The sequence below is a fragment of the Phymastichus coffea genome, unplaced genomic scaffold (genome assembly GCF_024137745.1).
Source record: "Phymastichus coffea isolate CEN01 unplaced genomic scaffold, Cenicafe_Pcof_1.1 PCOF00085, whole genome shotgun sequence".
NCBI classification, from domain to species: domain Eukaryota; kingdom Metazoa; phylum Arthropoda; class Insecta; order Hymenoptera; family Eulophidae; genus Phymastichus; species Phymastichus coffea.
Window position 1 is genome coordinate 639,320 of NW_026706896.1, and position 20,616 is coordinate 659,935.

Consider the following 20,616-nt stretch of genomic DNA (forward strand, 5'->3'; position numbering starts at 1 on the left):
CCAATTCAGTCGCCGGTGTATTAAAGGCTGTCCACGTGCGAATGAGCGTAGATATTTTGAATTTTTTCTAAAAATAGATCTGATTCTATTGAAATTACTGACAAGGTTTTTAACTCCGTTAAGAGCGTACTAGCATCCAAACGAAATTTCGAAAAATGTACTTACCAGAAAATGAATGAACTCGATTCCACTGTTAAAAGTGTTCTCTTTACTTTGTAGAAAGCGCGGAAAAAGAATATTAGCAGAGACGCCCGAACGCACGAAAAGTAAATAGCTACTGTGGGCAGGACTTTGTGTTGTACAATAGAGCAACTGGATGCACAGCGTGCGTGCGTCAAGCGCGAATAACGCGTGAGTGTGCGAGCCTCGTGCGAGATCCACCTAAGCGGAGAAATGCTCGCTTTCACGAGATGCTCACGTAATATTTAGTCCTCCCTACTTCTCTCCTCCTGCCGTCCGTTCCTACTTTGATATTCAGAAGAAGGCCTTTGTCGTGATAGGTCAATGACGGAAAGAGTGAGAGCGGAAACAATCACCTATTGTTTTTGCTAGCGTACAACGGAAGGATATGCAGTTATAAACTGTAGATGAGTAGTTTTGATTAGACCATTTGAAATTATTTTGAAAGTAATTTCATGAATGCGATTTTGATGAAGAGAAATTTGAAGATATTCATTTGATTATCTAGAGAACGCTGTGCTTCAACTTTTCAATTGTTTCTACTTTTTCCTCATTTTAATAGGAAATACGTTTATTATTTAAACAATTTTTTATTTCAAAACATATATTTATTTTTTTAATTTGTGTAATATATATAGTATTCTTTATGTCTATTTCATAGGCAGATTAGAAATACAATTGGTTATAGATTCGATATCGAAATTTTTTACAAGTTTAATAACTCTCTTCAATAAAAATATATGTAAATCATATCAACTGAGATTGAATATTGTATACTGATTATGATAAAAAAATCAATTATGGACAAACTTTACCTAATAATATGGTTTATCTTAAAATAAGTTCTTATAAAATTTGTCTACATATTTTTAAAATAAACTTTGTATAGTTGATTGTTAAAGCTTTCGCGGTATGCAAGCATGTTACTAATTTGTCCCATGCCGTATCATATACTAGGTGATCCTCGCGATATGAAACAACTAATTTGATTATATACGACAATAAGTCTGACATATATTTTAAAGAGTTACACTTGAAAATACAACATCTTAAATGCTAATAAATTCTAGTTAACATTTTTAAACAGGTTCTATCCTTTAATTGAACGGCAGATATCAATAAATTAAAATTGATTTGGTTTTTACTTTAATGTTCATAATTATAAAGATGAGGTATTTGACGCGCGAGATATGTATTCATATTTCGTATTATTGTATTAAATAATAGAAATTTGTATTATTATTAAAAGTGAGCTTTTTATATTTCAGACAAATCGATATTGTGAACACATAACTACTCTTTCCTTGATGTAAAAGAAAACAATGAATAAGCAAGTATTACTAAATTTAGTTTCTCCTTTTTTTATGTTAATCAACAAAAAATTAGCTTTGACTATTGCATTCTATTACTGTTTTATTTGTTAAATTTATTACATGGTATTAATGAACTTTCTCTTGTCAGTTAGCATCCATTATAGAAAAAATTTGAAGAGTAGTTACACCTTCTGTTACATAATTAAATATAAAAACTATAAAGTAGATAAACTCACTCCTACTGCATTGAGAGTAAGTTTTACATATCCATAAGAATAGTTGCTAACACGAAGATGTATTTTTATAAGTATAGAAAGGTATTTTATTTTATTAAATAGACTTTTTCTGTGGATATGTTTTAAGATTTTATTTAACAAAACATAATGATAGTAGTAATGTGTATGTGTGTACATCAAAGGTAGTTTTATCATTTAGAAGCGATTGATCGTTTTGTAATTAAGAAATGTTTCACGGTTTGTTTTCATTAGAATATAACTTCCAATCTTCTTTAACCATATCCGCTAATTTTTCACCTATCATTATTACTGGTATGTTTGTATGCCCAGTCATAATCATTGGCATAATAGAAGCATCTGCGACTCTTAATCCTTTGATTCCTCTTACCTGACAATTATCAATATACTTCATTATTTTTTAATACTATTAATATAAATTCGAATAATGGATATAAAATATAAAATTAATGTAATAATCTCAAAACTAAAATATATAAAAATTATTTGTAAAATAATATGAAATTGACTATAAGTCATGAAAAGTGCTCAACGTACTTGTAATCTAGAATTGACGACTCCAGTAGGATCGCTGTTCGGTGCCATTTTGCAAGTGCCTGATTGATGATAGATTGTAAAAGTAAAAGTTCTTGCTGCACACTCCCAATATTCATCAGAATCATATTCATATTTTTCACAGCCAGGCACAGCAAAGTTATATAACTCTGATTTGAAACGCTGCATAGCGTCAGTTCTACTGACTTCAATAGCTGCTCTTATTCCTTTTACCATGACTCGAACATCTTCAGGATCGTCGAAGTAATTAGCGAAAATTTTTGGTTTTGAATTGGGATCGTTATTACGCAGCAAAATTCTTCCCCGGCTATTAGGCCTCATTAGCATAGGAAAAATAGTCCAAGAATGATTTCCAGATATACTCGCAAACATGTTCGTCCAATGCTCATCTGAAATACCAAAACCATAGCGAAAGGATGTATCCGATACTATGGAGCCACCAATAAATAATAATTCGATGTTAGGAAAGCTATTCAATGACTTTGGGTTATCAACGTCGATAAAAGCTAAAGCTTCGCATCCACCGGGAATTGTAAATGGCCCGTCTTTTCGATTCAAAAAGTCTCTTAAATATGGTTTCATAGGGTTTGACATATCTTCAGTTTTAATACTAACTGGTTGATCAATAAGAAATACTAATCCACCATATGCAATATGGTCCATAAGATTTTCTCCAACAGGTGCATCTTGAATCACATCTATTTTCATTTCTTTTAAATGTTTAGCTTGCCCGATACCCGACAACATCAAAATTTGCGGAGAATTGATTGCACCTGCGGATAAAATTATTTCTTTTTTTGCTCTTACGCGAATATTCGTTCCAGATTTTGTAAAGTTTACAGCGTACGCCCTTTTGGTTTCAGGATCTATCAATATTTTATTAACGTGACTATGCTTTGTCACAAAAATATTTTTCCTTTTTTTTACTGGAAATAAGTAAGCTCTATTCGTACTCATTCTTGTGCCATTTTTTATAGTAGCTTGAATATAAGAAAATCCAATGTGTTGATGAGCATTGTAGTCTCCGATTGGATATCCCATCTCAACGCCAGCATCAAGAAAACTTTCAGCAAGTGGCGTATGATATGGCGGATAACCTATGTGAAGCGGTCCATTTATATGATGCATAACTTTATCTTTTTTTAAACCATCGATTCCCATGTTTTCAAGTTTCTTAAAATATTTTAATACGTCTTTGAAAGCCCATCCTTCATTGCCCATCTCAGCCCAGTGATCATAATCTCGTGGATCACCTCTAGTTGCTATCATATAATTTAATACACTACTACCACCCATAACTTTGCCCCTGGGAAAATTGCACTTTTGATCTACCATACCTAGACAATAAGTTTCGGATGATTCGGTCTGAAATTTCCAATTCACCTCATCACTGAATTGCAAATAATTTACGATAAGAGGAATATCCATCATGTAATTCTCATTTCTACCAGCCTCAATTAGAAGAACCCTAACATCAGGCACTTCACTAAGTCTGGAAGCAATAGTAGCACCTGCACTACCAGCACCGATCACTACAAAATCGTATTCCTCGTCAAGAGTTGGCGTGATATCCTTTAAACCAACGTTCATTAGCCTTTCGTTTTCACGCATAAATTTCAAAATACCTACTGTTAAATTCACGAGGGCTTTGTTTATTGAAACTTTATCCGCTGTAAATCCATAAAGATTGCGATAATTAAAATTCTGGTTTCCTATAACTGCGGTAACGATTATGTTAAATGAAAAAATTCTTGAGATAGCCATAGCAAGCTTGTTATAACAATTTTGAACTATTTTTTTCTACTTTCGTTTAATTTTAAATTTTTATTATTTTTCTATAATCTAAATATTTGTATGCAATCACAGGCTGCCAGTCTTATAAACAGGATTACTCTTAATCCAAACGATTCTTTGTTGCGACTGACTGTTAAAGATAATCTCAGAGAATTGCACTTATGACAAGTGACGTTGCGAAATTGTATGTAATATTTGGTCATTGACTATAACCGGACAGTCACAAAAACCTTCAAATTTTATCTTAGTCACTTCCATTTTTATTTTTTAAATATTTAATTTGTATTTTGAGTAGACTAGTGATATTGCGTTGCACACTACTTCTTTTAGATTTTTCTGTTATTCATTATATAATTTGAACCTTTTATACGACGACTTTAAGATTCTAATCGTATACACATATAAATAAATTATACTATTTAAAATACACGACATCTATGATATCCATTGATGAATAAAAATAGATTTTTCACCCATTTTTTTATAAAAACCAATGAACTTTTATTCATTTCAAAATTTATTGGAAAAATTATTCAAAAGATTAATCAAACCTCTAATTGATAAAATATACTAAGCTATTATACTACTATACAATACTCAAATCTTACATACTTAATAGTAGTGGTTACGGTCCCAGTCTTATATTAGTATGATAAGAGTAATACATTTAACATCGTGTATCTTTTTATTGCCTCGTTAAAAACACCCGTGAAGGTTCTTTAAATTTAACGAGTTTAATATTTCGATAAATAGCTTCTGTTGCCTGCATATTTCTTAATTTATAATGTACGAAATATAAAAATATATTTTCCCCTATTTTATTCTATTCACTTTCTCTTCCAACCAAATATGAATTTACAGTATTATACATGGCTACACAATTATTGATTTGTGCTAATGATTTCATAACATAATCTCTTATGTTCTTAAAACGATTTATCAACGGCATATTTCCATTCCTGCAGATTATTATCCATATTAATTTTTCATAAATTAAGTTTACTATTGAAATATAAATCTCACTTTTAAATATTATGTGATACAAATATTTTAAAGTATACAAAATTCAAAATTTCACGCTTTAGTATCAATCGGTCACAATGCTGGATGTCGGTGGCTCATAATTTTTTTTAAGATAAGAACTGCTCATTGTAGTTTAATCGGCCCCTTGATTAGTACTACTAATTTTACACACTTGTATTTGTGTTTTTCATGGTACAGGATCATAAATGACTAGTATTGCAATACAAAATAAATTGAATTCGTAAGCTGTGCTCATTGCCGTATCTTAACAAGTTGATCGTTTTTTTATGGTAAAATTTATTTACTACATATTCATAACATAACGTAATATTCATAACACGCTGAAAAATAATAAGTAGGTGCAAATTACTACTTTTCGTTAACGGAAAGTTTAAAGTTTGATTTAAGCACTCGATGAAAGAGGCCGAAATGGACATTCGCATTATTTGAACATTGCAAAAAGGATCGAATATTGCACTCGCAGAGCAGTGCACATGCACGAACAATTGAAATTGACTAAGACGTTTGCTACTTTGCCTATTTACTCGATTTTTCTATGAATGCATATGTACCACGAAAATATGACATATTCAAATTACATGGTTCAATTATCGTGGTCACTAAAAGGAAATCTTGTTAAATAATAGATTTATTATCTTCAAATTGTGATTTTAGCGATTTGAACAATTTATTGATCATGCATTAATAAATGCGTTTTAGTGGTAATTATTACTATTTATATTATTATAAACTATTTCTCTATATTGAACTTTATAACATAATATTAAGGGTGGGTTGTAGCGAAAAGCTCATATGCAGTATAACAAATAAAAAATTTTATTTAAGAAACTAATCTAAATTGATAACAATTAATTTGATAAAAAATAGTAACAATCAGATTCAGCACTAATAATAGTGCCTTTAATTTTCATGTACTACGTATTAAACATATTAAACTTAGAACAAATAAACGTTATGGCACAAGAAACTTAATTATACCTGAGGAAATATGCTGAGGAAACAGTTTTATACAAATATATTCAAAACATCTAAAATATAATCGTGCTTTAACAACGTTTCTTAAATATCTTCTTAAAAACGTGACTTATGCTATTATCTAACGATAACATCAATAATATTACATTTATTATAGATGTATATGATACATCTTTCGTTGTCAGTATTTACATTTATATTCATATTTACACATTTTTCATCTTTTATCTTATAAATTCTCCAGTATTCCAATCAAGCTTAATCAAATCTGAACCTTTCTCAGCGATCATAATGACAGGAGCATTGGTATTACCACTACTAATAGTCGGCATAATCGACGCGTCAATAACTCTCAATCCATCAACTCCATAAACTTTAAGTGTTGGATCTACGACAGCTTCAGGATCCCAAGCAGGTCCCATTTTTGCTGTACCAACAGGATGATAAATTGTCATTGTTATGTGTCGTATATGACACTCCCAGTACTCGTCGCTAGCGAATTGTAAGTGCTCGCATCCAGGCAACTTGATTTGATGAACCCGTGAGCCAAATTGTTTGAAGACATTAGCTTCACTGATATGCATAGCTATTTTGGCACCTTCGACGAGAGTTGCGATGTCGTGTGGATCGTCAAAGTAATTGGCATCTATTTTCGGTCCTTGAAAGGGATTGGAACTACGAAGTCTGACGGTACCACGTGATCGTGGCCTCAAGAGCAGAGGCATTATGGTCCAAGCATCGTGATTAGCTATCGGTCGGTAAACTTTGTCATACACTTCGTCAGTTATTCCTAAAACCTTTTTAATTTGAACACCAGCATCAGAATTAATAGATGCAGGAGCCATATGGAACTGAATATCCGGATAGGTACCAGAAGCATTAGCATATTTTGTATTAACAAAAGCATAACCTTCAACTCCACCGAGAGTTGTCATAGGTCCTCTACCATTAGCTACATAATGCATCGTCATCGGTGCAGCTTGAAAACGGTCTTGAACAATTGCTACAGGTTTGTCTACGAGGAACGTCAGTCCACCCATGCCTACATGATCCTGCATGTTGTCGCCAACTTTGAGATCTCTAAAAACAGGAATACCCATCTCTTCAAGATGCTCTCTTGGTCCAATTCCGGATAACATGAGTATCTGTGCACTGTTGATTGCACCTGCTGACAAGATGACCTCCTTTCGCGCCCTAATGTATTGTCTCCTACCACCTCTGACGAATTCGACACCCATGGCTCTCATCGTCACCGGATTGATCATGATTTTCGTAACGTGAGCATTTAGTGCAGTGTGCAAGTTTTTTCTCAGTCTGACTGGCCTCAGAAAAGCTTTGGCAGTGGAACACCTGGTGCCCCTCCTAATGGTTCCTTGGGCAATCATGAAACCAGTTTGATACTCGCCATTGATGTCACGATTCTCGTATCCGATCTCTTTGCCTGCTTGCACGAAGGCCACGACTAGAGGTGTCCGCCATGGTGATTCCTACGTACATAGATATATGTAAAGTAATTAGCATATTGTTATATTTATGAGATATTTATCTACCATAATCATGTAAAATGCATTAGAAAATTTAACTGACTTGTCACTCGCTATCAGAAAAATAATTTTAAGGATGCCAGCGGTCTTGTATTAATGGCTCGTTCGAAAAATAGTCTCAAAGCTATCAATTTGATCGATTAGAAAAGAAACGACTGGCGTGAAAAAAAAACTAACCTGCACTGTGAGATATCCACCAGTGGCATGGTACGGACTATTTTTCAGGTACGGATTGCGATTGTCCTCGGACTTTTTGAAGTAGTAGAGCGCTTGATCGTAACCCCATCCTGGATTCCCGAGCGCTTCCCAGTGCTCGTAATCGTGCCGGTTACCTCTTACGTACAGCATGTAATTCAGCACGCTCGAGCCACCAAGAACCTTCCCTCTTGGCCAATTGCATCGTCCGCCCTTCATCGCCAAACAAGAGCGACCGTTCGGCTCGGTTTTGTACTTCCAATCGAGTTTAGTCAGCTGAAGGTAAGCTGCCAGCGAAGGTACATCGGTGATTTCGTTCTCATCGGGGCCGGCTTCCAACAGCAACACTTTCCAGTGGGGAATTTCGCTTAATCGACTCGCCACCACTGCGCCAGCTGAGCCGCCGCCGACCACTACGAAGTCGTACTCCGCATCCAATGGGTAACGATCGATCGGCCGGCTTTCCGGGTCTGCAATCGAACACCTTTCATTAGGGGACGACTTTTGTTCCGGCCGCCTTGCGGCGAAACAGTCGCGAATTGTTTATTATTACGTAAAGCTTCACGGGCTTTCCGTGACCGCTGCCGCAACGCTGTCGCTCGGCGTTATGTAAATGAAACACGTCTATATTCTTTTCTGTCTATTCCTCGTCGAGGAAATGTTATTACGTATCTAAAACATCTTACTTAATTATGATGTCAAGGGAAATTTTTCCGACGTGCTCCGACGAATAGAAGATATGTAAATGCACCTTCGTAATGGTGTAGTTTGCCTGCTATATTTTTTAAATTGAATTCGTGACGAATCATTTCCTGAACGTAGCGAAAAGTCTCAAGGTGCGTGGATCGATATGTGTAAGCTAAGCTTAGAAAACTTTCTGTGAATAAATTCGCTTGACGATATCCCCGCATATGCACTTTTCATTGGTATTTATTAATATCGCTCTCGTTTCGTTCTTTTCTTTCTTGCGAATGCGTTTTGAGCTCTCTAAGCGATTAAGCAATACGTCATTGGTCATATTTTCTCGCTCTGAATTACCAAATGAAAAAAAAGAAGGCGCAATATCGATGCAAGTTTTAAGACCCGTGACGTTCACGCGCGTACAATAATTTTCTCCGATATTTTTTCATAGCGTTCATTGAAATCACAGTATTTGCTCAACTTGAGAGGCACTGAAAACTGAAGTACTTTGGTTTTGTCAAACACAAGTTTCCATTAAATGCATGCATTCGTGTGAAATTGAGAAGCGACATAAATTTCTTACCCAGTTGGTCGTAATGATAGTAAGAGAGTCCGGCTATGAGCAACGGCACAAGCCAGAGTCCCGTGCCGACCAAGCCGATCGCGCCCTTGAGAGCCGAAGCCACGACAATCGTGCTCAGCACCATTTTCTTTCTCACTCTCCCTCTCCTTTTTCACTTTCGTTTGTGTCAAATATGAATATCCGGCGGCTTGGAGGTTCTCCGCACTTCCTCTGCAGCGACCTGCCTCCAAGTCAACTCGCGCATGTTACGATCGGCAATGATCCGATGGAGAGTTCAGCATTCTAGAAAGACGAAAAGATTCCATTCGTTGAAAGATAATCTTGGCTGATCCAGACATTGTTATTAATTTACGAGTAATTTCTTAATTTTTCGAATCGACGTACAATCGCAACCACAAATCGGATATACAGCGAACGGAAACACGAAAACTGTTCCGAGATGCGCGATCTCGCCAACTTACGTTATGTGATAGGCATAATGTACTAATTTGATTTAATGATGGGGAAAAGGCATAAAGCATTTACATTTCTTAGAGAGCGAACGCGTAGCTCGAATTAGCACATTAGCATAAATGTTTGTTTATCGTGGCTCAAAGTACCGTGGTGCTCATCAATTACTATCTAAGTGCTGAAACGAATGTTTATAATGATTTTTATCAGTCGAGCTTATCTACAAATCGGATCAAATTTCGTTCTGTTGTCTCTACCGATAATAATATCAAGTCGAGTTTCTCAAGACACGAACTTCGTGACTCATTTATATACATGCGGATCATTAGTGATGCACAGAAAGAATTTTCAGGGCGCAGCGAGAGATTGTTACGTTATATATTTGGGCGGGGAGGAGAGAAAGCGTGAGCACACATACACACACCCACAAATACACGTGTCTTATGAATTTATGCCGCTGGAGCGAATAGAAAGCATTAGAATCAAAGCTTATTTTTTTTCCACTTCTTCTTCTTCGTCTTCTAATTTTCCTACGTAGAACAGGCGAAATTTTTGACGCTGGTGAAAGCTACACGATCGGCTATCGAAAATTCTACGCTCGCTGAATCCCACGCTACGCGCGCTTATTTGGAGAAACGAGCGGGATCGAGCTCGTTACATCGCTGAGATATTATTGTTAATTTCGCGCTTGATGAGGGATAAAAATAGCCATTTTGGACATAACGCCGGTCGAAGCTAGCGACGAAAGCGTTGCGCCGACTCGCTATGCTTTAATTGTCAGCGATTTGTTTGCCTTGCGTCGTAATACGAATTCACGTAATGTGAAAAACGGAAGAGAAAAGAAATTTCACAGCTCACCCGTTTCAAGCTCTTCTCCTCGCTTTCAATTTATAATTCGATATCTCGAGCAGATCCGACTAATTGCGCAGAGATTCGCGGTTGGCAATCTTTGACTGCGCAATGGCCAAATAAAGTCACTCGCGAATCGTTCTCACATTAATCTCTCACGACATTTTTCGCGCCAGTTTCTTACGCGGGAGAACAGTTCTCTCGAGTATCCGCTTGTTCTTTTTCCTTCCAACTTAATTACGGGTTTCCAAGTTCTGCATGTGCAAATTGTCTGCTGACATAAATTATAAGCTATATGCGCGAGGATTCGACGTGAATTGATGTCTCTTTGTGCCACTGTGTACGAGATCGCCGGTGAAAACACAATTTACCTCGTTGAGTTTGTATTTGGATTTTTTAAGTACCCGCGAAAAATATTAATTATAGCATACGAGTCGAATGTTTTGAATGTGTCAAGTGTGTCAATGTTATTCGTAAGAGCTGTTGAAAAGGATCGAACGAATGTAATAGTTATTGGCAACGTCGAGACATGACAAATATCTTTAAAAAAAGAGTGCAAACGATTAATGACTTTTTTTCTAGCTACAGCTGAAAAAGAAACCGTGAGATAATTATCGTCGTTGAAAGGAAAAAAAAGATCTCGGAGCAATATCATTACATCGACCGCAGCCTCGAACATCTCAATCGACGAGATTCATTGATCAGCCATTTGGAGCATATCGTAGCACAGCTACTCAATCGATCGCGCTAAACAAATACAGCGCGCGTACACATATCCCTCGCGGAAACAATCGAGCGTAAGGTGGGTGCAGCCAACGTCCTACGGCTGCACAGCACAATTAATTTCTCTTTCGCAGTTTCAATGCGCACCTGTCGCGCACAATTGCGAGTGCCACGAGGAAAAAAACTCGGCGGTGGTCTATCTCGGAGAGATGATCGTCAGGAGAAGTAGAGGGGGGGGGGGGGGGGGAATCTCGTTCTGTAGCATACCGGCGGCTTTGTTGCTCGCGTTTGCGCGCACTTCCTCGTATATATAAAGGAGGCGAAAGGAGAAAGTGTTTCGATACACACACATGCACGGCCGGCCAGGCGCACTCGTTTCGTGTGCAGAAAACGTACTCTACGAAAGTCACGGTTACGTTACAGAGCCTTGCCCCACGCGCGCGCAGAGGAAGAGGAGCATCGTCCCGCATGAACTCGTTTTTACGAGCTTCCGCCCGAATATCGCGCGCGTGTAATCAGCTTCTGCTCTGCCGTTTCGATGTATCCGCTTGCCTCCGGTCTACTCGTAGATCGAGGTGCTTGCCTACTGTACCGTCTCGTCTCTCGCACACGCCTCAAAGAAGTTGCCCCTGGCGCTCGCTTGTCCCAAACATTCGGCCAATTAACGACTCGCTCTTCTCTCTCACTCTCTCTTTCTTTACGCTCGCCAATAAATCCTCGGTGATGGACGACTCCGCTCCGCGCGAAACCTACCGAGCCGAGATTTAATCGCTGTTGAAGGCGACGATTTTATCCGCGTGCGGAACCCGCGACCCTTTGTCAAAATGACGCGGCCGCGATCGAGTAGCACGTTCGGCGCGCAAATGAGCCATAATGACGAACCGTTACGCCGGCTCCAGGAGAAAATGCTCGGGCGAGTTAAATCACTGTAATCGCGCGTCAGAGCGACCGAAACATGTTAATTTTCGGTTGCCTGCCCGCGCTAATGTGCGATGCGTGTATATCTTTCAGTCTCCTGCCATTTTCGGCGACGCCCGACGATTAACGACCTGTGCAGTCTCGATTTCACTCTCCGCGGCCTCTTAGCGTCGATTCGCGATAGACCTGACAGACGTTCTAGTTAATTGGACTCTTGTTTTTTGCGACGCTTGTATCTATTTATTCTATTCATTTCTACATGGAGATGGGGGGAGGGAATAATAAATTGAACGCGTGGTGTATACAAGAAAATGGATTCGATCGTGTGACGAACGACGGTGATAAGAAATATAAACGTGACGCAACGATGAAAAGTGCTACGATTGACATGTCCAACAGATTGTACAGCTGCAATATACAGCAAAGAACTTTCTTTTGCGAAAAAATCGCGTAATTTTGTTTTTTTTTTCTGCAAATTGCGAAACTCCAAAGAGAGAAGCATTACGACATTCATTCTTCGTTTTTTTCAAAATATATATTATCTCCCTACCTGACTTTCGTCCGCGGTCTTTAAACGGTTCGTTACATTATTATAATAAATTCGCGTGTATGATTTACAGTCGACGAAAATATGCCGATATTTTGTTGGAAGTTAACGGCCTTGCAGTTCCCGTCATGCTTGACCATAAACTTTTCTACCTTGAACGTGATCGGCCAGGCAGCACGCACTGGAAATCGTCGACGAGAAGGGAACTGGTTGCGGAACACTCCGCAGCTTTCCGAGATCGTTCTCGAAAGAAAAAAATGACGATTGCCGTTTAACGGTGCGTTCGCATAACGTTGCGAGCAAGTGTACGCGCGATCGCCAAAGCGTGATATTGCACCGAGTCTGCGCAGGCAGAGCGACCTACTTGATCGCGTTGCAAGCGCGAAGCTGTGTAAATTGACACGGCGCTATATAAGCGAACGAAAAGCTGCGCCTCCGGTGACACAAGGCGTGAACGCTCGCGCCACTGTCGCGGTAAGGAAGACAATCGTCGAGGAGAGCGCGTCCCGCCCCGTGACCTCGCCAAACCGATCGCCGGTATGAGCCAGGAAAGCGCATCGAATAAAAAATTTGCTTTCCCTTCGACGGCTTCATCCTCGTCGTTGGCGCGGCGCCGCAGCGCGAGCGTGGCCGCCAAGTGGAGAACGACGCGGAAGCTCCGACTTCCCGTGTTACGCGCCGAGGCCAATTAAAGATGTCGGCCATTTTCTCCGGCGCGCGAGAGATGCGGCGAGCAATAATCGCAATCGCTCGAATACATCGCTGCATCTCGGCAGCCGTCTACATCAATCGGCCATCCGATATCTCGCGTTCCGATCGCTGATCTTACTTCCCGACTGTCTCGAGCCGATTTCGGTTGCCTTTTCATTTTCCGAGCGAGCATCGCGACGGAGCACGCTTCAACTTGGATCGGACGAGATTATCTGCGCGCCGCTCGATTTTCATTTCGCGCGCACGTTATTCATTGTGCGCGTGCTGAATTGTTGCGGATTTTTCATTTTGCGTTTCGCTCGACAAAGAAAATAAAAACAACGACGTTCGGTGAAGGACTTTCACCGTTGATTTTCCGTTTGTTTGATTTTTTTTTTACTGTAGCTTCCACGTAACGATGTTTCTATAACAGTTTTTTGCGCACGACGCTCGCTCGCGGAATTCGCGTAAATGCTACTTTCCATAGATTCGCAGCTTATTAGTCATTGAGAGAGAGAGAGAGAGTGAAGCACTATTAACGTTTGACAATAATCAGCACTCGCAGTCACATTAAACGACGTTCGCGGATTAAAGCGAGACTGGTGGCAGCTGCAAGCGGTCGGATTGGTGATATAAAAGTTTGATATCGCGATATTGTTCAATAAAAGTGAAAGCATCGGCGTAAAAAGAGACGAAAAAAGAAGTAATTTGTCCCGAAACTCGTCTCTGCCGCGCGGCACACGTTCGACCTTGCCCCGCGCGGCGCGCTGTGGAAATCGAAAGTCCCGTTTTTTCTTCTCTTTGCTCAAGATGTGCCGCCCGTTGTCGGGAGAGAGACAGAAAGAGAGAGAGAGAGAGAGGAGGATGCAGCGCCGATTTTATGACAATTACTCGCAGGCTGAGCGAGTGTGTGCGAGAGAGATACGGATTACATAAGGTCTAGCCTTTTTCAGCGGATTTATGTTTTAGGAAAGTTTTAGTGGTTTTGTGTGATTGCGCAACGTCCAAGAAATTTTTACGAAACCTAACGCGCGATCGAGCGAATCCCACTGATTTTTCGGAATGCGTCGGCGCTCGTTCGAACGAACGTAGGCTAGGCGAGCAGTCGCATCTTCAATTTCGCCGCGCATCAATTTACTCGCGCAAAATGAAACGCCAATTGAGGAGCCGCGCGCGCGGGGCAGCATTGTCTCGTCAACGCGGTCGGATGCCTTTGATGAAACAATGACTAGTTTCGTTCACTCGACGACTCCTAGCGAGGCCGGAAACTCGCGCGAGTACGCATTAGGCGAAACCGCAGCGAGCTAATGACGCCGATTTGTCGGCGACGAAAACCGCAATGTTTGACCGTGGGCGGTCGGAAGCTCAGTGCGCGCGTCGCAACGCGAAACTCGCGAGAACGTTCGACGGCCTTACCTGCCGGCTGTGTAAGCTCCTCGGCCGTGTATCTCGCGATGGAGACGGCTCGGCGTCGCCGTCGTTACCTCATGACACGAGAAGGCTTGTCGCGCACAACAGATCACACACTGCCAACGGGTCCACCACTCACAATGTTGCGGGATACTCGGTGCGTGTGCGCGCGCGCTCCCGCGAGAGAGAGAGAGAGAGAGAGAGACAGGTACTTTGTATCGTAAGCGAGATGTAACTGGTTGGCAGCTCGCACGCGGTTCGCCCGAAGTATAAACTAAACTATGGGGAGCTCTCGGCGCTCGGGTCCCCCGCGCCGTTGCTGCTGCTCCTGCTGCTGCTGCTGCTGCTCCCAGCAGTGAAAGTATATTCTCTTCCGCGCGCGCGCTCGGCGTGCTGCCCCACACACACGTACACACAACCGAAGCCAGTTGGCCAACAGCTCGTCCCGTCCGTTCTTCCGCCACCCAAACGTGACAGTACTTCGGACGTGGACGCGTCGAATGGTGAGCGCGATGCCGCTTGCCTTTGATTTTAAGCGCTGGACTACGTGACTTTGTCGTGACGGGCTCTTCCATTCTGGGAAATCGACTTTGACACGCCTCCGAGACTCTTAGATTCGTTAGAAAAGCCAACTCACCGCTGCCTCCCACTGATATTTCAAGTTTCATCAGCGGGACTCGCGCACGAGAGAAGAAGTATCCCACGCTCGTGCGCCCGATTTACGCCGAATATCCGCCGCCCGGATTTCGTTTTATTTGCCAGCAGCACTGCATTCGCCATCGATTAAGATTCGAGTCAAGCCAATCATCGCGCGCACGTCCTCGAAAGCAGAGAAACACCTCTTCGCCGTGATAAATCGCCGCTTTAAATTATTCCGTCAACGTAATTAACGTTCGCGTCGCGCTCGGCGAGCCAGTTTCCGAGCGCGCGAGAGCGTTATCGCGATCGCATCGAGATAAACACAATAAACGCGAATTTACAGTCCCCACTGCGGATAAATCACCTGGCGGGAAAGAAGTAAAAAAGCGAAGGAAGGAGCGCCGAGTGACTTGGCGCGCGACCGACGAGGTGGGCAAATTGAAAGACTCGCGCGCACGATCGATTAGAAACGTTGTCCGTCATACTGCCGGAGTGGACTTCATACCGGGCGCCCGCATCTGCTGTTAACTCCTTATCTCGTCTAGCACCAAGTTTCACTGTGTATATTCACGTGTGGCCGTGCAATTCACTTTCGATTCGAATGCGCTTGTAAGGCCGCTGAAGGAGACGTGAAAAAGCTCTTCTGCTAATCGCGCGCTCCATAGAATTTTTCGTCGACGCGGCCTAATTGCGTGATATTGCGAAAAACTTTGACCGCGGTTTCTCCTACTCGCACACCTCCTATCCCGTGGCATAATCTGAAATGCTTCGCGAATTTTTCCCTTGGACGCCGTGGAAGAAATACTGCCTATCATAATACACCAAGAAGCAAATAAATTAACAAAAGCGAATCAACCGCGCCGCTTGATAATTTCAAATGAGGCGGGAGATCAAATTAATCGCGACTCCTTTGGATATTTATAATGTAGAAAGTGCTTTGAAGCAATAGCATGCGCGCGATTTTCGATTTATAGGTTCTCTAATACAACTATTTTTGAAAATGATCATCGAGGAAACCAACGAAACTTAACGTCTTGTTCGCGCCAATTTGTCAAGGCGATTCGACTAAGTTACATCGTTCGATCTCATCTAATCGATGCTATTTCTTCGCGCGAAGATCACATCGTGCATTGTTCTCGATGTCAAAACTGCGAAAGTGCAGCAACGTTTACGTCAGGTTCGCTTCCGGCATAATGCGTTAATTCCAGAACAACGTCGTTACCAGCCGATAATTACGGGACTTACGTAAGAATGACAGCTCGAGCGCATTAACATAAATGATGTTTTTTTCCGCAGGTCTGACTTTCGTTCCTATACCGATTACACATCGACGTTCGCGCATAGCTGAGAATACGTGACGCTCGACACGTCTTTTTGCGTATACCTGGTAAGAATTTTTTTTCCGGAACGCGACAAGAACGAACTTTTTTCAAAGCTATTTATTCTTAGATTTTTGCTTTCTTTTTCGTTTGCTCGATACTCTATTTGCCCAGGCTTGTTTTACAGAAAAGTGTTACTTTCGTTGGATGCTGTAAGCACGGTGCTTTCTCGCGGACGTCTGTTTCGAGTGTTGACAGCTGTACGCTACGCTTTGACGCTGGTTTTTCGGGACGTTCCGGATCAGTAATTCACGACGACGCTCGATAAAATTCATCGGATCACATAAATAAAGTCGCTGGCGAAGAATCGAATCGGCATATAAACTCTGAAATATACATACTTTCAAGTGTTGAATCACAAAGAAAATAAGGTGTCATCGATTTTTCCTTGTTTTCTCACAGAATTCGAGAATTGGTAAGAACCAGAATTCAATTTTTTTTCTTTCACGAACGTGCTCGTTAACGGAGTGCACTTTTCCTATCCCCTTTAGTTATCTATTATCTGGAAGTGCTTGTAAATTATTTTCTTCTCTCGGTCGAGCGAAAACTATTCGATAGATTGTTAGCGTTAGTTTGCAAAGCTAACGCGCACCAAAATAATCGTTTTCACTCCGCCGCAATATCACGATCAGATAACTGTGAGCGTATTGTTCAAAGTTAGTGTGCAGAACGTTTATATCTTTGATTAGCAACACACAATGAGTGATTTTTGTCAATTGTCTAGCTCCTTGTATACTGATTAGGTCGCCTGACTGATTGATCTATTTGTGAAACCTCGTAAGCCTTCGAACTTATTGGTTTGGTTTTTTATTGCAGAGTCACGATTACTTACGATGTGATTATTTTGAAATAACTTCCAATTGTACTCTCCAATTAGTTTTTTATATGCCTTCGAAGAGATTCACAGAGAAGACTGTTTATTTTATTTTTGTCACAAGAGAGCGCGATTCAACAACAATGCTTTATTCCGCCTGAAACGACGTGCAACAAGACGCTTCTCGCGTGCGTATACATCATATGTAAATGAAGCTTTCGTTGGCGATCGCTCGCGGTTGATGGACACGCGCTTTCTTACTTCCTCCGGCCTTCAATTTTTCTGCAAACAGCATTGCCCTAAATGCAGATCGCTCTCGGTTATATGTTAGTTTTAGAGATCGGACTTTCAGCGATTATTTCGTTCGATGTTTTAGTTTTCTCGAACGTCTTTTCTAAGAAACTGAATGTAATTTTCGTGAAACCGCGCAGAGAACAATAGAAATGACAGTGGAAGGTCCTTTCCCCAGATCTCGACGACCTCGAGCCACCGGCGCAATACGAAAGTTCACGGCTGATTAATCTCTGCGGTGCATTATCGAGAAGCCCATAAAGCCGTTGACGTCGTGGTCGCCGTTCCCATTCCTGCACTTCAGCATCTATTCTTTAGCCTTGGCATCTGTCCGCTATCTAATGCCAATCCGACGGAATATCCATCTACGTGAGCTTCCGCGGAAAGGGTTGATGACGAGCGGAGCTGTTGGCTTTCTGTTTACTTGAAAATTCCGTGGCACGTCCGCATCAAGAGAGTGCTCACTCTCAGGCAAATCGTTAACTTACCTCACTCCACTCGTTTGCTTTCTTAATAGCGATCTTTATCGCTCCTAAGCGGAATACGAAAGTGTCAAGTGATTTTTCGTGCCCAAATCGGTAGGTTGCCAAGAACATTCCGACGAGAAGTTAATACTCTTTTCACGAGGCCGTGCCGAAGAAATTCCAAAATTTCAATGGTTCGTTCTTTCGTCACGCGCGCGTTCTTTCGTTTGGGAAACCGAAAAAGCAAATGAAATGAGAAAAGAATAAAATGAAATAAAGAAATAAAACACTTTCCTCGTCCATCGTACTAAAATCCGAATGTGGCGTCGGGCGCGGTTGCGCTTTCGCCGCCACCGAGCGCACTAAAATTTGACCGAGGCGCGTCACGGATCGGTGCCGGCCGAAAAGCCAATTTCACTACTTTGCATGATAAAACACAGTCTGCCTGGCAATTTCATTTCATTTGCGATCGTCCATTTTTCTTTATTCCATACTTCCACTCAGATCAATGGAGAATAGTTCGGGACCCGAGGATCATCCATCGCGATTGAACATTCGCACCACCACGTGTCTCTGACCGAGTGATGATTCGTCAAAACGCTTCGTGATCGGTTCACACGATGAGCACACCTCTGCTAGGTATTACGTGAGTTATTCTGCGAAGAAGATTCCAGAGGATAATCGATCGAGATCTACCTTGGATGCAAGCTGGATGATCATCCTCTCAGTCTGAGGCTCTCAAGCTGTTGTTAATCAGTTTCGCGTGGAATCAAATTAATTAATCCGCGAGAGGAGAGAAGCAAATCAACATCGAGTGGGTAATCCGTTATAAAATTAACAAAAAGAAAACGAAGCATAGTAGTACATACGTCGAAGCTTAATAACTCGTGAACGATAATTAAAAAGCGTGTACGAAGCTGGGAGGTTAAAAACGAAAGTAACTCGGAAATGCATTTTTTTTATCTTACGCGCGGTTATTTTCACTAACGAGGACGACACTTTCGCGAAAAGAAGAACCATCGTTTCTCTCTCTCTCTCTCTCTCTCTCTCTCTCTCTCTCTCTCTCTCTCTCTCCCTCTCTTTCGTATCAAGCGTAACACAGAGATTCCCTCGGACTTTCTTCCGCGGCGGTTATGTGCACGCGCGTAAGCTTACTTTCGATTAAATACATACGCTAACGAATGGATTACGCGTTGCTACTTAGAGGTGTGCCCGTATGCGTATTGGATTTATTCGTTCGGCGATACGTCGGACGTGAAATTACGCGCGCAAGATATTCGTTTTCTGGGAGAATACAATGGAAGTATTGCACGGCGTCGAGGCGCTAAAGTATCTCGAATGAGAAAGTCTGTCGAATAATTCTTTTATTTATTTATTTTTGTAATACGGTGGCTTTATAAGCGTCTGACTTTGAAATTAACTTTTTTACGACGGCAATCAGAATAAACTTGCGGTACGGTCATAACTTTCATCGCGATACTTTTGCCGCTCGACAACTCACCTGCGGAATTCCGTAACGACGGTGTAGCATCTTCCATTGAATATCAACATTCGATGATGTATGGCTCATCGATTAATTATGCCATGCGACGGATAGTCGTACGTGTCTGCTTTGCGGTATTGAAACTTTAAGTCGCTTTTAATAAGAGGGTATTCATATAGTTCAATTGCAAGTTATTAACGTTAACGAGGATATTTTATGAAAGATTTCTCGCGTGTACTCCGAAATGAATATCGAAGCATCACGGTCGTAGCGTCGTGAGGCTTCAATACGTCGAAGGAGGCAATTTTCCATGGTATTTTAATGGTTCGCAGCCTTTATTGGCGCGAGAGATTGAAGACACTACTTTGCGTCACGAAGTTCTTACACTGCCTCTAAGCCGCGTGTGCAAGTGTAGATAATATTAAACAGCCGCGCGCCGAAGACACAAAGTGTTGCAAATGCATTTTCAAGCACATATAATCACACTCACTTTTGCGAAACTCGACTCGCCAATTTATCTATCAGTTGCGCAAGGAAAAATAAGAAGATGATGTTAGAGTCCCGGTGAGCTGTATACTCGTAGGAAAGGAGGACGTAAAAGCGCGAATTATCGATCAACCGCGCGCGCGTTTTCTAGTGTCCTTTCCAGAGCCTGCGCGGTGGGTCGCTGCACTCGCTTCGCGAGACGACACACGGAAGTCTTACTTGGCGCAAATGACGTGCACTGCAGTCGATATATATCGCGACCGATGTACGATTGCTCGCATGCACACGCGCAGCAGCGAGCGCGTCTTTTGCCCGCGAGAGAGTATAGTGACACAACTCGTGAGTTTATATCTGT

General features: G+C 41.3%; 3 protein-coding genes across 5 annotated transcripts in view; 1 reads left to right on the forward strand and 2 right to left on the reverse strand.

Annotated features, from left to right (window-relative positions):
- The window catches only part of LOC131668962 (flotillin-2), an 89,999-nt gene that overhangs the window by 7,901 nt on the left and 61,482 nt on the right, over positions 1-20,616 (forward strand). The window lies entirely within an intron of this gene.
- Positions 1,846-3,896, reverse strand: LOC131668964 (glucose dehydrogenase [FAD, quinone]-like). The gene is made up of 3 exons (XM_058943479.1): positions 3,640-3,896; positions 2,285-2,691; positions 1,846-2,117 (listed from the first exon to the last, which is right to left on the reverse strand). Exons 1-3 carry the CDS (start codon positions 3,890-3,892, stop codon positions 1,962-1,964), a joined length of 816 nt encoding a protein of 271 aa, XP_058799462.1. The 5' UTR covers positions 3,893-3,896; the 3' UTR covers positions 1,846-1,961.
- Positions 6,061-20,339, reverse strand: LOC131668959 (glucose dehydrogenase [FAD, quinone]). 3 transcript variants are annotated; one of them, XM_058943471.1, is made up of 5 exons: positions 20,266-20,339; positions 19,794-19,928; positions 9,119-9,400; positions 7,837-8,324; positions 6,061-7,602 (listed from the first exon to the last, which is right to left on the reverse strand). In XM_058943471.1, exons 3-5 carry the CDS (start codon positions 9,240-9,242, stop codon positions 6,340-6,342), a joined length of 1,875 nt encoding a protein of 624 aa, XP_058799454.1. In that variant the 5' UTR covers positions 9,243-9,400; positions 19,794-19,928; positions 20,266-20,339; the 3' UTR covers positions 6,061-6,339. The 3 variants fall into 3 exon arrangements, with proteins under 3 accessions (XP_058799454.1, XP_058799455.1, XP_058799453.1); XM_058943472.1 differs by lacking the exons at positions 19,794-19,928; positions 20,266-20,339 and adding an exon at positions 14,918-15,093; XM_058943470.1 differs by lacking the exons at positions 19,794-19,928; positions 20,266-20,339 and adding an exon at positions 14,712-15,093.